The 16864-nt window shown below is 38.9% G+C and overlaps 1 protein-coding gene across 2 annotated transcripts in view; it reads left to right on the top strand.

The window, feature by feature from the left end:
- NPAT (nuclear protein, coactivator of histone transcription) overlaps positions 1 to 16864 on the top strand; it is a 66777-nt gene that overhangs the window by 40148 nt on the left and 9765 nt on the right. For both annotated transcript variants that reach the window (XM_038005251.2, XM_008020754.3), the window contains exons 11-15: positions 2739 to 2835; positions 3441 to 3569; positions 5937 to 7589; positions 9758 to 9873; positions 9949 to 10057. In XM_038005251.2, the coding sequence (XP_037861179.2) occupies positions 2739 to 2835; positions 3441 to 3569; positions 5937 to 7589; positions 9758 to 9873; positions 9949 to 10057 (2104 nt within the window). The remainder of the gene's footprint in view (positions 1 to 2738; positions 2836 to 3440; positions 3570 to 5936; positions 7590 to 9757; positions 9874 to 9948; positions 10058 to 16864) is intronic.

Raw genomic sequence — 16864 nt, 5'->3', positions numbered from 1 at the left:
TGCCTCAGCCTCCCAAGTAGCTGGGATTATAGGCATGTGCCTCCACGCTTGGCTAATCTTTGTATTTTTAGTAGGGACTAGGTTTCACCATGTTGACCAGGATGGTCTTGAACTCCTGGCCTCAGGTGATCTGCCTGCCTCGGCCTCCCAAAGTGCTGGGATTACAGGTGTGAGCTACCTCACCTGACCTAAGTACCCTTTTTGAAGAGCAGCTGCAATTGTGATTTTAGGACATCTTTTTACTTGGACCATTGGACAATGGAAATATTTTTGTTGGCATGTCCATGTGAGTGTATTAGAGCAGGTTTTCTTTCAGTTAAATTCTGAGAAAGCCATTGAGCCCTTGAATTGTTTTTCTCTTTGTCAGTTCTACCAATACCTCTTTTAAAAACCTCTCTTATCTTACCATTTAATAAATATGGGCCAGGCACAGTGGCTCATAGCTTTAATCCCAGCACTTTGAGAGGCCAAGGCAGGAGGATGCTTGAGCCCAGAGGTTCAAGACCAGCCTGGACAACATAATGAGACCTCATCTATACAAAAAATTTTTTAAAAAATTAGCCAGGTGTTGTTACATGCACCTGTTGTCCCAACTACTCAGGAGGCTGAAATGGGAAGATCACTTGAGCCCGGGTACTTGAGGCTGCAGTGAGTTGTGATTTCACCACTACACTCCAGCCTGGGCAACAGAGCAAGACGCTGTCTCAAAACCAAAAAACAAATATGTATGCTCTGTTCTAAGTTTTTGTATCCTCCAACTTTTTACTTATTGTTTCTCTACAAATACGTCAGATGCTTACCATAATCAGGGTACTTTGTTAAATACTGTGAAGGATTGTAAGAAAGTAAAGGCACAACCTACTGTTCTTGGTTGTTCATAATACTGTATTTGTAGAAAGTTAATTAAGATTTAGCTGGGTGCAGTGGCTCACGCCTGTAATCCTAGCAGTTTGGGAGGCTGAGGCAGGTGGATCACCTGAGTTCAGGAGTTCGAGACCAGCCTGGCCAACATGGTGAAACCCCACCTCTACCAAAAATTAGGTAGATGTGGTGGCGTGCACCTGTAATCCCAGCTACTCAGAAGGCTGAGGCCGGAGAATCGCTTGAACCCGGGAGGCGGAGTTGCAGTGAGACGAGATTGCGCCACTGCACTCCAGCTTAGGCGACAGAGTGAGACTCCATCTCTACATCTCAAAACTAAAAAAAAAGATTTAAATAACAGTTTTTAAGACAGTATAGGGAATTTTGTAACACAGAAATCCCAAAAGGCTCAAGAAGCAGCACCAGGACGTCTGAAAGTGCCTCTTAAAGCTGAGGCTACAAACAGGATAATAAGGTGCAAAATTAAGGAAGGAGTTAAACCCTGTATCTACTCCCTATTTCTCATGCTCCCCCAGAAACACTGTTGTCAGTCATGAGCCCTCACAGCAAGAAATCTGACTAACTCAAAAGAAAAGAACTAAAAATACAAATGGTTCTACAACATTATTCCATAGCTTAGCTTGTAGTTGACAAGCTCACCCCTGCCATTGGTACAGGGCTTTTGAGGTAGGTTTTGGCATGTTAGTTTTAAAGCTGAATAGATAAGAATTGGCAACATTTAAGGAAAGCATTTTACATGAAGAACCCATAGCAGACAGATAAAAGGGATAAAATAGATATATATTGAAGGACCCATAAAGTAGTCTACAATAGAGTAATGTAAAGAAAGTAGATTATAGAACTTTATAGTGTGGGCCAGGCACAGTAACTCATGGCTATAGTCCCAGCAGTTTGGGAGGCTGAGGTGAGCTGATCGCTTGAGCCTAGGAGTTTAAGACCAGCCTGGGCAACATGGCGAAACCCCATCTCTACCAAAAATACAAAAACTAGCTGGGTGTGGTGGCACATGTGTAGTTTCAGCTACTCAGAAGGCTGAGGTGAGAGGATCACCTGAGCCTGGGAGGTCAAGGCTGCAGTGAACTGTGCGCCGCTGCATTCCACTCCAGCTTGGGTGACAAAGTGACACCCTGTCTCAAAAAAAAAAAAAAAAAACTTTATAGTATAATATTATTTCCATTTATATACATATATTCATTTTATATCATTTTAATGTTTAGGAATATATTCACCAAAGTTCTTACCTCTAAGAAGTAGGATTAGGAAACCCTCACCTTCTATCTAGTTTTGTTTTAATTTGTTTTAAATTAGCATATCACTGGAAATTGTCTTGGAGTGGAGGAATGCTACTACATAAAAAGTCAAAAATAGTCAAGTGTCTGCTAATTATTTTGCTGGTATTAAATCATATTATTCAAACTAGGCACAGTGGCCCACGTCTATAATCCCAGTGCTCTGGGAGGCTGAGGCAAGAAGATCACTTGAGCCCAAGAGTTCAGGACTAGCCTGGGCAATGTAGCAACCCCATCTCTACCAAAAATAAAATAAAATAAAATAATAAAATAAAATAAAATAAAAATAATAAAAAATAAAATAAAATAAAAATAATAAAAAAATAAAATAAAATAAAAGCTGGGCATAATGGTGCACCTGTAGTCCCAGCTACTCAAGAGGCTGAGGCAGGAGCATCAGTTGAGCCCAGGAATTTCAGGTTATAGTGAGCTACAGTGACTATACCACTGTACCACTACACTCCAGCCTGGGCAAAACAGTGAGACCTTGTCTCATATATACATATAGTATGTAAATATATATAAATTCAGTTAGAATCATGCCTTCACCCTACTCCTTTCTTGCAGAGTGAAATTCACATGTCTGAAGAAGCTATACAGGACATATTGGAACAGACAGAATCAGACCCAGCATTTCAGGCACTCTTTGATCTCTTTGACTATGGTAAGGAGACTATTTCAAGACAAAAAAGGCTTCTCCAGTTTCTTTGGTAACTTAACTGGAGTGAAGCAGCATTCTCCAGAGTATCTAAAAAAGTTCTTGTTTTCATTTCATCAGATATATGGATATGTTAAAGGAGTTTTTGTTGTTTTCTTTGTTTTTACCTGAGAAACTTCAGCTATTAAAGTGGAGAGTAGTTTTGTTTTTTATTTTTGTGACATTTTTGCCAGCCCACAGGGAATGTGTTGATGTCGACCACTATATAAATGTACTGAACACAATTGAATGGTACAAAGGGAATACAAAAAACTGGCCGTTGTCCTCAATCTTATGATTTAGTGCGGTAGTTCTCAAAGTATAGTCCCCCAAACCAACAATCTCAGCATTATCTGAGAACTCATTAGAAAATGCAAATTACTGGGCTAAAGTTTAAGAAACACCTATTTGGTGTAAAAATCTTTGTACTTGGAAATGATACTAAAAGCAACATTTTTTAATAAAACCCTAAATCAAAGTTTAATGTTTGCTTAATCACCCACAAGCTGTATTCATTGATGTTTATTTTTTGTTTTGGTCATTTAATTATTTCCCTATTCCCTTTTTAACAGGTAAAACAAAGAATAATAAAAATATATCACAAAGTATTTCCAGTCAACCTATGGAATCCAATCCCAGTATAGTCTTAGCAGATGAAACTAATCTAGCAGTTAAAGGTTCTTTTGAAACACAAGAATCTGGTAAGAATTTGGTTTTGTTAATATCATCAATCCAAATCTTAATAGTCGTCTGAAAATTCAAAGGCAGAAAATACTAATTTGGAAGTAGAAGTTGTTCAGATTGTTACAAATCATTTTTGTATTTTTCTCTCCATTAAAAACAATTATAAATCTTTGGTAGTTTGATTAAAAAGAAAATTTAGGGTATTCATTCTTTTACTGTAAGCTTTTTTTGTTGGTGTGTTTTTGTTTCTTGAGACAAGGTCTCCCTCTTGTCATCCAGGCTGGAGTGCAGTGGCACAATCATAGCTCACTGCATGCAGCCTCAAACGATTCTCCCAACATTTGGAAGCAGAGGTAGCATTACAGGTGTGAGCCACCACACTTAACGTCATTCCTTCATAATTCAGTCTATTCTTGACATGTGCAATTTAGTATTAATGTTGTTCAGTTGCTCAAAAGTCTGTAACATTTATTTTTATTAAGGCACATCTTTTCTGCTCACCTGTTTTTAAATGTTATCATTGCTCCCACCACTAAAAAATCTGATGGCTTCCAATGTTCATTCACATCCTGTCCTTCAAGAATCTCAGACTACGTGTTTCCTTTAATTCCTCTGCCAACAATCAAGTCCAATTCTCCATTTCTTCTTAGGCTGAATTATAGTGAGTTGTGTTTTTGCAGTATATATTATGTCTAGAAGGTTGTGTTCTACCCTGTACAAAGTGAAACTTGAAATTCTGTTTTCTGAGAAAGTCTTCCTACTTCACTGAGGAACTACTTATCCTGAATTTATGTGGCCTATATACAATTTCCACTGTTTTCCCCACAATAAGGATTCTGATGTGCTCTGTACTCAACAGCAAGTGTCACATTTAACAAAATTAGAGTAGTCCCCCCTTATCTGTGGGGGATATATTCCAGACCCCACAGCGGGTGCCTGAATTGGGTGGTACCAAAACCTATCAGTATTTACTGTTTTTTCCGATTCAGGCATGCCTATGGTAAAGTTTAATTTAAAATTAGGCACAGCAAGAAATTAATAATAACTAATAAAATGGAACAGTTATAACAGTATATTGTAATAAAAGTTATGTGAATGTAGTCTTCCTCAATATCTTATTGTACTACACTCACCTATTTTTAGACTGTGGTTGACTGTAGGTAACTGAAACCACACGAAGCAAAACCGCAGATAATGGGAGACTGCTGTATATGCTAGTTGACATAAATTTTCTGGTTTTTAAAAAAATATTTTTCATACTGATTCAAGCTAATGTTTTCTGTCGTAAATTGTGAATGCTGTATTGTTTTCTGAAACACTTTTTCCAGGCCGGGCACGGTGGCTCATGCCTGTAATCCCAGCACTTTGGGAGGCCAAGAAGGACAGATTACTTGAGGTCAGGAGTTCAGGACCAGCCTAGCCAACATGGTGAAACCCCATCTCTACTAAAAATATAAAAATTAGCCAGGTGTAGTGGCGTGCGCCTGTGATCCCAGCTACTCAAGAGGCTGAGGCAGGAGAATCACATGAACCCGAGAGGCAGAGGCTGCAGTGAGCTGAGAATGGTACCACTGCACTCCGGTCTGGGTGACAGAGCGAGACTCTGTCTCAAAAGAAAAAAGGAAATACTCTTTCCTCTTACTCATATCATACTCTATTTTTTAAGATCTTCTCATACAGTGCCTCCTTTATAATGCTTTCTCGTGGTGCGTTTTGTTCCTATGCTGTTACAGTTTTTACCATGCTTTCTTATATGACTTTCTGTTCTATAGTTGGTTCCTTGACCTCTCCAAGATTAGAGATTGGATCATTCATCTTTGTATCCCAGTAACAAAGCATGCTTGATCTTCAGTAAATATGTGTTTAGTGTTAAAGAGTACACAATGAGATCGAGTGTCAATCATGCAAAATGTACTTGGCCCCATCTCACCTTTAAGAATATATCAGATAAGTCAGGTGTGGTGGCTCATGCCTGTGATGCCAACACTTTGGGAGGCCAAGGCAGTAGATAAATTAAGGTCAGAAGAAATGTCAGAAGTTGAAAAGTTAAGTGTTTCAAAATTTCATGTTTGGAGTCAGTATGTTTTTTACCTATTGAAATACTAGATTTTTTTAAACCTCTTTACTTTTTCCTTCTTTGTGTCATCTGTCTTCCAAGAAGCTTAGAATACAAATTGACACTTGTGTAAAAAGTCATCAGTCACTAGAAAGTACCTGTAAATTTTTTGATACTCAGTTAATGGGAAGCACAGCGTATCAGACTTCCACTTACTGGTATGCAAAGATAAGTTATTTCCTTGGCAAAGTAAGTTTTATGGCAAAGATGACTACCATAGAAGCTGAACATATTTCCCTTATCTGTCTACCTGCCTGATATTTTGCAGATGGTCAGTCTGGTCAGCCCCCATTTTGTACATCCTATCAGAATGACGACCCATTAAATGCTTTGAAGAATAGCAACAACCATGATGTGCTTAGACAGGAAGACCAGGAAAATTTTTCCCAAATAAGCGCCAGCATACAGAAAAAGGCCTTTAAAACAGCTGTACCCACTGAACAGAAATGTAACATTGACATTACCTTTGAGTCTGTGCCTAATTTGAATGACTTTAACCAAAGAGGGAATTCTAATGCTGAATGTAATCCACACTGTGCTGAATTATACACCAATCAGATGACCACTGAAACTGAAATGGCCATAGAGATTGAAAAGAACTCTTTGTCTTCAAATGTACCGAGTGAATCTCAGTTACAGCCTGATCAGCCTGATATACCAATAACTTCATTTGTTTCACTTGGTTGTGAAGCTAACAATGAAAACTTAATTCTCTCTGGGAAAAGTTCTCAACTGTTATCCCAAGATACTTCATTAACTGGAAAGCCTAAAAAAAGTCAATTTTGTGAAAATTCTAACGATATAGTAAAACTTAAAACTACTTTTCTTGGTTCCAAGTCACCAGATTCTAGTGAAATTCACAATAGTAAAATAGAAATTAATGTGTTAGACCCAGTTATGTCACAGCTGTCAAACTGCCAAGATAATTCTTGTCTTCAAAGTGAAATACTACCTGTGTCTGTTGAAAGTTCACATTTAAATGTACCTGAACAACAAGTAGAAATTCATCTTCGAGATTCGCTCTCTTCTGGTAAACAACCATCTAATGATTCAACATCTGCTGAGTTAAATCATACAGAAAATGAAGCTCAGCCATCCAAGTCTGAGAATTCACAAGAGCCTTCATCTTCTGTAAAAGAAGAGAATACTATTTTTCTGTCTTTAGGTGGAAATGATAACTGTGAGAAAGTTTCAGTGATGCCTCCAGAAGGCACTCCTATAGAAAACAGTCACTCTCTTCCTCCAGAATCTGTGTGTTCTTCAGTGGGAGATTCTCACCCTGAGTCCCAAAATACTGATGATAAACCTTCTAGCAACAACTCAGCAGAGATAGATGCATCAAATATCGTCTCGCTCAAAGTTATCATTAGTGATGATCCATTTGTTTCCTCAGATACTGAACTTACCAGTGCTGTTTCTAGTATTAATGGAGAAAACCTGCCAACTATAATCTTGTCTTCTCCTACTAAATCACCTGCTAAAAATGCAGAATTAGTTAAATGCTTGTCTTCAGAAGAAACTGTAGGTGCTGTTGTATATGCTGAAGTAGGGGATTCAGCCTCAATGGAACAGAGTCTTTTAGCATTCAAATCTGAAGACTCTGCAGTAAACAACACTCAGAATGAAGATGGCATTGCTTTTTCAGCTAATGTTACACCGTGTATTTCCAAGGATGGAGGATATATACAGTTGATGCCGGCCACAAGCACAACTTTTGGCAATTCAAATAACATTCTGATAGCTACCTGTGTGACTGATCCAACAGCCTTAGGAGCATCTGTGAGTCAGTCTAATGTAGTGGTGTTGCCTGGAAATTCTGCACCTATGACTGCCCAACCTCTGCCACCTCAGTTACAGACACCACCAAGGTCAAACAGTGTATTTGCTGTCAACCAAGCTGTGTCACCAAACTTCTCACAAGGTAACTTTAATAATATAGTTGAAATTCGTTTCTCTGGGTTGGGATCTAATTTCTTTTGTATGTGTTGTTATTGACTAGGAAGTAATAACTCATGGGTAGATGGTATGAGAAAAGATTCTGAAATTTGTGATTATGCTGCTGCTTTATGCTAGCTAATTCAAACTTTTTTTTTTCTTCTTAATCTAGTAAGCTGTGGGTTTTAGTGGGTTTTTTTCTTTTTTCTGTTCACAAATACTTCTCAATCTATGTGCTAATAAGTTACAAGAAACAGAAAAGGCAGACTAATTCATCACATAGCTGTATAAAACCCAGTGGTGTGGGGGAGTTTTTAAAAATAGCTTTATAGTCATGGTCTTCAGGGAACTTATCTATTTAGAGAAACTTTCCAGAAAAACTTGAATTTCGGCCTGGTGTGGTGGCTCACGCCTGTAATTCCAGCACTTTGGGAGGCCGAGGTGGGGAGATCACCTGAGGTCAGGAGTTTGAGACCAGCCTCACCAACATGGTAAAACCCCATTTCTACTAAAAATACTAAAAAATGAGCCAGGCATGGTGGCAGGCGCCTGTAATTCCAGCTACTCGGGAGGCTGAAGCAGGAGAATCTCTTGAACCTAGGTGAACCCAGGAAACAGGTTTCAGTGAGCCAAGATCATGCCATTGCACTTCAGCCTGGGCAACAAGAGTGAGACTCCGTCTCAAAAAAAACAAAACTTGAATTTCTTCCTTTATAAAATCCTAATTTTTCACTGCCTTTCACCTTCTAAAATTGATCTCTGTCTTTAAAATCCTTTGTTTATGGCTGGGCGCAGTGGCTCATGCCCGTAATCCCAGCACTTTGGGAGGCCGAGGTGGGCAGATCACCTGAGGTCAGGAGTTGGAGACCAGCCTGGCCAACATGGTGAAACCCCGTATCTACTAAAAATATAAAAATTAGCTGGGCATGGTGGTGGGCACCTGTCATCCCAGCTACTTGGGAGGCTGAGACAGAAGAATCTCTTGAAGCTGGGAGGCAGAGGTTGCAATGAGCCGAGACCGAGCCACTGCGCTTCAGCCTGGGCAACAGAGTAAGACTCTGGCTCAAAAAAAAAAAAATCCTTTATTCATAGGGGCTCTTGTGGCGTTTATTGCCTGCTGTGTTATGTGTAGTTAGTGATTGATATGCCTGTCATATTGATAATTTTTTGTTGTATGTTCCTCAGGGATAGCGCTTATGGCACATTTATTTACAATTCCTTATGTCTTGGTTCCCAAGCTTCCCTCCTTTCCCTTTTTGTTACATTATAGACATAAAATAAAATTTCATTAAATATCAACAATTAGCATTAAACCTAATGGGTCTGTTTTAAGTGCCGTTACAAATTACATAAAGGAGAGGTTGGAATTAGTGGAGAATGTGGGGCTTGAGCTAAAGCTTAAAGAATGAAGGTAGGATTTGGAGTTAAAGCAAGGAGGTTTTTATAACTTGTAAAATCTATAAGGTATAAAGAGAAGCAGTACAAGCATAGATAGAGAGACCGTAGTGAGTTGCATGAAAATGAGGGGATCAACCTGACAGTAATGTATTAGGCAAGAGTTTGTTTATGGGACAGGACTAAATTACGGTAGCCACAAACTATGTTGTTGACTTCTAAGGACCATATAGACATTGTAATTTTCCCTTCATAGTTTTGTCCAGTTACGTGCTTACCTTACCCCTTTTTGATCAATACCATTGAGATATGTAATAGGTTGGGGTTATGAGCATAGTCCTGGCTGTAAATATTCAGTTGGGGTTCTAATTTTCTGGCCTAAGGTTCAGACTTGAAACATTCACCACTCATTTTCTAACTAGTTTCAGTATTTCTAGAGGAATCCAGATATGATTGTAATGTGTCTTGGCTGTAGAGTCTTATGCTTGATCAACGTGGTTCACTGACTGAATAACATAAGACCACCTTAATATTTGGATTGACTTTTTCTTAATTTGTTAGCCTTGCTGTTTTTCCTAAAACTGTTTCAATTTTGTTTTTTGTTTTGTTTTGTTTTGTTTTTGGAGAGTGGATTGTAAGGAAGAGGGATTGTTGATAGAATTTATTTCAAAGCAGTAATTAATTTGTGCCAAACATTTGTTTGTTTTGTGCCAAAGCATTTGAGAGGAGATCTTATTTTAACAGTAACTATTTTTTTAGGATCTGCCATAATAATTGCCTCTCCAGTCCAGCCTGTACTCCAGGGAATGGTAGGGATGATCCCAGTATCTGTGGTTGGACAGAATGGAAATAACTTTTCTACTCCTCCTCGGCAGGTAAGATTTATGAACTGAAAATGGTGCGGTGATGCTTTTCAAGCTTAGTGTAATTAATGACTTTTTCTCTTCTAGGTTCTTCATATGCCTTTGGCAGCACCTGTATGTAATAGAAGTATCCCTCAATTCCCCGTCCCTCCAAAATCTCAGAAGGCTCAGGGACTAAGAAACAAGCCTTGTATAGGTACCATTTTTAAATTCATTAATGTCAACTTTGTTTGTGTGTTCATTTGTTTGCAGCAACACTTAAATGTTTTCTTTTTGAATACCTAAACTGTTTTACCAACAAGTGATCACCCTACATTTGCTAGTAACAGATGTCATAATGCAGCCCTGTCTACTGAGCAGCTTTGGTTCTGAGAAAATTGTTTTCTTTGTTGAATCTGTTAGGTTTTGCCCTGTAGTCCTTGGTTTATTCTTTGCAACTTCTCTAAGTTAAGTATAATCCCTATTTTTCCCAACAACTTTCAAGTGTTTAGTGAATGCCTCATGTAATTGTTTGAGACTTTAGAGCAGTTCTTCTTGTATTTTAGAGTGTATATGAACTACTTGGGGATTTTATTAAATGCAGGTACTGAATTAATAGGACTGGTACAGCGCCTGAAATTCCTCATTTCTAACAGCTTCTAAGCAATGCCATTGCTACTGGTACTGGACCACACTTGAAGCAAGGCTTTAAAGTTTGCAAATTACCTTCCTGTGTTTCCTGTTTTAACCATTGTCCCAACCATCTTGTTTATTTATTTGAAAAACCTGGTAGTCACTCTTAAAACACATTTTTCCTCTCCTCCTTAGTTCAAGTATTTGTCATTTTTCATCTAAGTTGTATCAATAGTGTCTTGTAGTCTCCCTTTTAGTCTTTGTTGTTTCGGTTCACCTTATATCTGCTGGCTGAGTGACTTTTTTTTCCCTAAAATACAAATCTGAATATGTTGCTTCCCTGCCTAAAAACTTTCAGCAACTCCCCTTTGCCCACAGGATAAAATTGAAATTTCTCAGGGTGACATATATGCATACATTTGTCATCTAGTCACTTCGACCTCTCCATTCTCATCTCTTACCACTTCTCAGCATGGACCCTTTGTACAGACTACAGTTGGTGCTCACCTTATACTTGGTGATCTTTCTTGTCCCTCTACCTTTACCAATGCTATCTCTTCTACCTAGAATTCCCCCTTCTTACCCAGCTCTTACCCTCAATCTGGTCCTTATTTATCCTTCAAACTTAACTTAAATGTGACTTTATCCTAGGAAGCGTTTTTAACCAGTGGTGGCTAAGGTGGATATTCTGGTTTTATTTTTTTCTTTGATTCTTAGTGATACCTATGCTATAGCACTTTAAAACATTACATTGTATTTCTTCTCAGTAGTGTGTCTTAAATGCGCTCATTATACAGAGAACTCACTAAATGCTATCATCAAATCAGCCTTTCCTTAAGCTAAACAGTGTACATCTATTGATGTAGGCTTAAGTTGCATTTTGACTTATTGAGGCACCCTCTTAGACTTATGTTGTGTTATAGCTACTCTATATTATCTTTATGTTCTTTCTCATAACTAGTTCATTCCTTTTAATGGCCATTTGATAGCTATCACATGAATGTATTTTATGTATCTCCTATCAGTGGACTTTTCAGATGTTTTCAAGGTTTTTGATCTGACATGCAATGATAGGAGGAACACCTTTGTAAATGCCTCTGTGTGAACCCATATGAGAGTTTCTTGGGGGCTTATTCCCAGAAATATTTGGATACACTGGATATTCATAGAGAAGAAAGTTTATACTTCTACCATTATTTTCCCTGGTTCCCTCACAACACTACCAATATTTGATACCATGTGATATTTTTAACTTTTGCCACTTGATGGATGTAAAATGGTAGTATCTTATATCATTCTTTTGCTCTATTCTGATTACTAATAAAATTTGGAATCCTCTCTTATAACTATAAATAATATTTTTCCTTCTGTGAATTGCTTATTCATATCCTTTTCCTACTTCTCTATTAAATTTCCTATCTTTTGAGGTGTTATACTTTTATTAGTAACATATCACAGATGTCTTCACAGTCTAACACTTGTGCTTATCCCTTACAAAGTTAATACCAGAAAAAAACATTGGTGAAGTTAAGCATCCATTTATGATAAAAGCTCTTAAAGGCTATCTATAGTAAACATCATGGGTTCCCTTTAAAGCTGTGACTAACACAAGGATACTGATTCCCATCCTGTGTGTAATAAGCCAGTGTTTCCAACACCAGTAAATTAATTATTAAGTAATCAGTCTTTTCCCCCACTGACATCTGATTATACTTCCACCATAAACAAGGTCCCATACATATGTGGTTCCAGACAGTACAGTAAGAAAATGGGACTGGGCTTGGTGGCTCATCCCCGTAATCCCGCACCTTGGAAGGCTGAGGCAGGAGGATTGCTTGAGTCTAGGAGTTTGAGACCAGCCTGGGCAATATAGTGAGACCACGTACCTAGAAAATAATTTTTTTAAAAGTAGCCAGCTGTGGTGGCAGATAGTAGTCCCAGCTATTCGGGAGGGTGAGGAGAAGGATTGCCTAAGTCCAGGAGGTTGAAGCTGTAAATGAGCCATGATCGTGCCACTACACTCCAGTCTGGGCAACAGTGAGACCCTGTCTCAGAAAAGAAGAGAGAGATAGGTGTAAAGATTTGAAGAGAGAGAATTAAACTGTTATGGAAAATGAAGTGATTTTTATACAATAAAGCCACAGGGAGTTAATAGAAAAATTAATAGAACTAATAATTCAGTAAGGTTGCCAGGTATGATTAATTTATTAAAATTGTGTTTTTAGGTGCCAGCAATAAACACCTATTAAATGTAATAGAAAATAAGATACTGTTTATAATGACCACAAAAATGATAAAGTATAAAGGAAGTAACCAAAAATGTTAGAAATGGGGAATATTTGAAATTTTTCATAAAGGATATGTAAATAGAAGAGAACAATGTTTACAGTTTTGAAAATTTAACAGTGTAAAGATTGCAGTTCTTCCAAGTTGAATCAAAAATTCAATATAATTTTCCTTTAAAATCCCAGTAGAATATTTTGGGAGATGGGAAAAACTGTAAAATCTATGACAAAGAATAAAAGTCCATGACTAGCCAAGATAGAAGAGCAGAGGACAGACTCATTCTACCAAATAATAAAATGTTGCAAAGCCACAGTAATTAAAAAGACAAATGGAACAAGATAGTTTAGAAAGAGACTTTGTACATGGTAATGTTAACATCAGAAGTCAGAGCAAGATGGATGATATAATACATGAAATGTATTGATCATTAAATATATAATATATAGAGAAGAAAGTAGATCCCTTCCTCATACAAAGATGATGTCCAGGATGATTAAAGACCTAAAAGTAAAAAGTCAAACAATTACATGATAGAAGAATGTATAAGAGAATATTTTTATGACATTGGGATAAAGGATTTCTTTCTTTCTTTCTTTCTTTCTTTTCTTGAGATGGGAGTCTTGCTCTGTCACCCAGGCTAGAATGCAGTGGCATGATCTTGGCTCACTGCTACCTTCGCCTCCCAGGTTCAAGCGATTCTCCTGTCTCAGCCTCCCGAGTAGCTGGGATTACAGACGCATGCCACTACACTCAGCTAATTTTTGTATCTTCAGTAGAGATGGAAAGGTTTCACTATCTTGGCCAGGCTGGTCTTGAACTCCTGACCTCTTGATACCCCCACCTTGGCCTCCCAAAGTGCTGGGATTACAGGCATGAGCCATCGCTCCTGGCCTGGGATTTCTTTTTTTAAAATGAGAGGACTTCAGGCACAATGGCTCACTCCTGTTAATTCCAGCACTTTGAGAGGCCAAGACAGGTGGATCACTTAAGTCCAGGAGTTTGAGACCAGCCTATGCAACATAATGAGACTCTGTCTTTACAGAAATTTTTTTTTTTTAATTAGCCAGGTGTGGACCGGGCGCGGTGGCTCACGCCTGTAATCCCAGCACTTTGGGAGGCCGAGGCAGGCGGATCACGAGGTCAGGAGATCGAGACCATCCTGGCTGACATGGTGAAACCACGTCTCTACTAAAAATACAAAAAATTAGCCGGACGTGGTGGTGGACGCCTGTAGTCCCAGCTACTCGGGAGGCTGAGGCAGGAGAATGGCGTGAACCCAGGAAGCGGAGCTTGCAGTGAGCTGAGATCGTGCCACTGCACTCCAGCCTGGGCGACAGAGTGAGACTGCATCTCAAAAGGAAAAAAAAAAATTAGCCAGGTGTGGTGGCATGAACTTGTAGTCTCAGCTACTTGAGACGCTGAGGTTGGAGGATCACTTGAGCCCAGGAATTTGAGAGTACAGTGAGCTGTCCTCATGCTACTGCACTCAGCCTAGGCAATAGAGCAAGACCCTGTCACAACAACAACAAAAAAATATATATATATAAAAATATGTGTGTGTGTATATTAATAGAAGAAAAGAAACTGGGTGCGGTGGCATGTATCTGCAATCCTAGCCACTTGGGAGGCTGAGGCAGGAGGATCGTGAGCCCAGGAGTTTGAGACCAACCTGGGCAACACATAGTGAGACCCGTCTCAAATAAAATTTTAAAATGAGAAATACATAACTTATAAATGGAAAAAATTGATAGAGTGAACTACTCCAGAATTTTGAAGTTTCTGTTTAACAAAAGACACCATACACAAAATAACAGCAGATTTTTACTCAGAACCTTGATGACTATGCTACCTGGTTCTCAGACTTTTCTCCCTACATTTTTTCCTCATCATGAATGACAAAATGCCCATGTTGTAAATCTACTCACCACCCTAACCCTCGAGGTTTTTTTATCCTTTGCACTCCTTATTTATTTTATTATTTATTTATTTATTTTTGAGGTGGAGTCTTGCTCTTGTCGCCCAGGCCGCAATGCAGTGGCACAATCTCGGCTCACTACAACCTCTACCTCCTGGGTTCAAGCAATTCTTCTGCCTCAGCCTCCTGAGTAGCTGGGGCTACTGGCACGCACCACCATGCCCAGCTAGTTTTTGTATTTTTAGTAGAGATGGGGTTTCTCCATGTTGGCCAGGCTGGTCTCGAACTCCTGACCTCAGGTGATCTGCCTGCCTCCGCCTCCCAAAGTGCTGGGATTACAGGCATGAGCCACCGGGCCAGCCCGCGCCTTTCCACTCCTAAGACTTATTTTTACTTCAACCAACCTCTCCCTAGCCACATCTTGAATTTTTCACCTTATTAGACTTACAAGATTTTTAAAGGCCAGTGATGTGTCTCAAAACACACTCGTTTCCATATACCCATTGAATTCCTCTTCAACCAGTGATAGCTTTTCTTACTTGAATCTTCACCTTTCACCTGAGCTTGTATCTTCTTTCTGGATTCACTTCCTTTACGAAACAGCCTAGAGCCCAGAAGCCACCACATCAGCCACTTTTGCCAGTACTTTTAATAACCTGCATATACACATTCTTCTACATATGCACTGGCTACTCTACAGCCCTTGATCTGTCCAGCCAACCATCTCAGCTTTTATACCTGGGCTTCCTAGTATTGCCTTAGAATATGATTTCCGTACCACTTAAAAATGCATTTCTCACCCACCTTCCACTTGGCAATCAATTTAAATGTCTGCTTGTCTGCTTTCTCTTCTGTTCCTCCTTCGAACTATTCCAGTCTTGCACAGCACGTCTCAAATCTAGTCCTGCTCCTCCTCGCTCTTAGCTCCTGGTTTTATTTTCCATCTTAACCAGTATTACACTTTCTGATCATCACTTTCATTCAGTACATACCTATTCTGCTTCCAAAATCATCCTTTCTTAAATAACTGTCTTTCATTCTTTCTAAGGTTAATGCAGTCTACATGTGCTCCAGATTCTTCTGTATATCTTTCATCTTTTCCTGTTTGGCTTCTCTCCCTAGCTATAAACATAGGTTTGTCCCACCTGCTGACCTTTTATCTTAATCTCTTAACCCCTCTTAATCTTCCATTTCTTCATTCAAATTATTGTCTTTTCTCATGTATTTACTGAAACTGTCTACACAAAGGTCACCAGTAGCCTCCTGATATTGCATTATGCATTGAAACTTTTCCATTCTTACTTTACTGTGCTTTCCCTATACTGTTGATACTACAGTGGCTTCTGGAGCCATAACTAAACTATTCTCCTCCCTTGCTAATTTTGTGTAACTCAGGGCCTTCAAACTCTACATATTTCTCACCTCTCTTCCTCAAAGACTTCTGCCTAGTGTTTTCCCCCTTGGTTAATGTCACAATTTATTTTTTTCCTTTACTTTTTGTAATGCAAATGCCCATTATTGTCTCTCAGACCCTCATCATCTCTTACCTGAAATATAACCATCTACACAGTTTCTATTTCGAGTTTTCTGTCTTCTCAGTTCCATCTTCCACATTATTGCCAGATTGATCTTCCAAAAACATAAACCTATTCATGCATCTTCACTATTTAACACTCTTAAAGGGGCCAGGCATAGTGGCTCACTCCTGTAATCCCAGCACTTTGGGAAGCCGAAGAGGGTAGATCACCTGAGGTCAGGAGTTTGAGACTAGCCTGGCCTACATAGTGAAACCCTTTCTCTACTGAAAATACAAAAATTAGCCAGGCGTGGCAGTGTGCACCTGTAATCCCAGCTACTCGTGAGACTGAGGCACTAGAATTGCTTGAACCCAGGAAGTGGAGGTTGCAGTGAGCCAAGATCATGCCATTGCACTCCAGCCTGGGCAACAGAGAGAGACTCTGTCTCAAAAATAAACAAATACATAAATAAATAAATCTCTTAAAGGATTGCCTTTGAAACCTTTTGCATAATACATAAGGTTCTTCATAATCTCATCTTTGCTCTTCTTTCTAGTTTTGCTGTCTTGCTGCTCTCACACATAAACGCTGAAGCTTGTGGAAATTAAAATATGGCTATTAAAACTCCAGAGCATGTGCTCTGAGTGACATAGGCTTGTAAACATGATAGGTA

The sequence above is a fragment of the Chlorocebus sabaeus genome, chromosome 1 (genome assembly GCF_047675955.1).
Source record: "Chlorocebus sabaeus isolate Y175 chromosome 1, mChlSab1.0.hap1, whole genome shotgun sequence".
NCBI lineage: Eukaryota > Metazoa > Chordata > Mammalia > Primates > Cercopithecidae > Chlorocebus > Chlorocebus sabaeus.
Note: the sequence above shows the minus strand (reverse complement) of the source record. Positions and strands in the feature narration are given on the sequence as shown.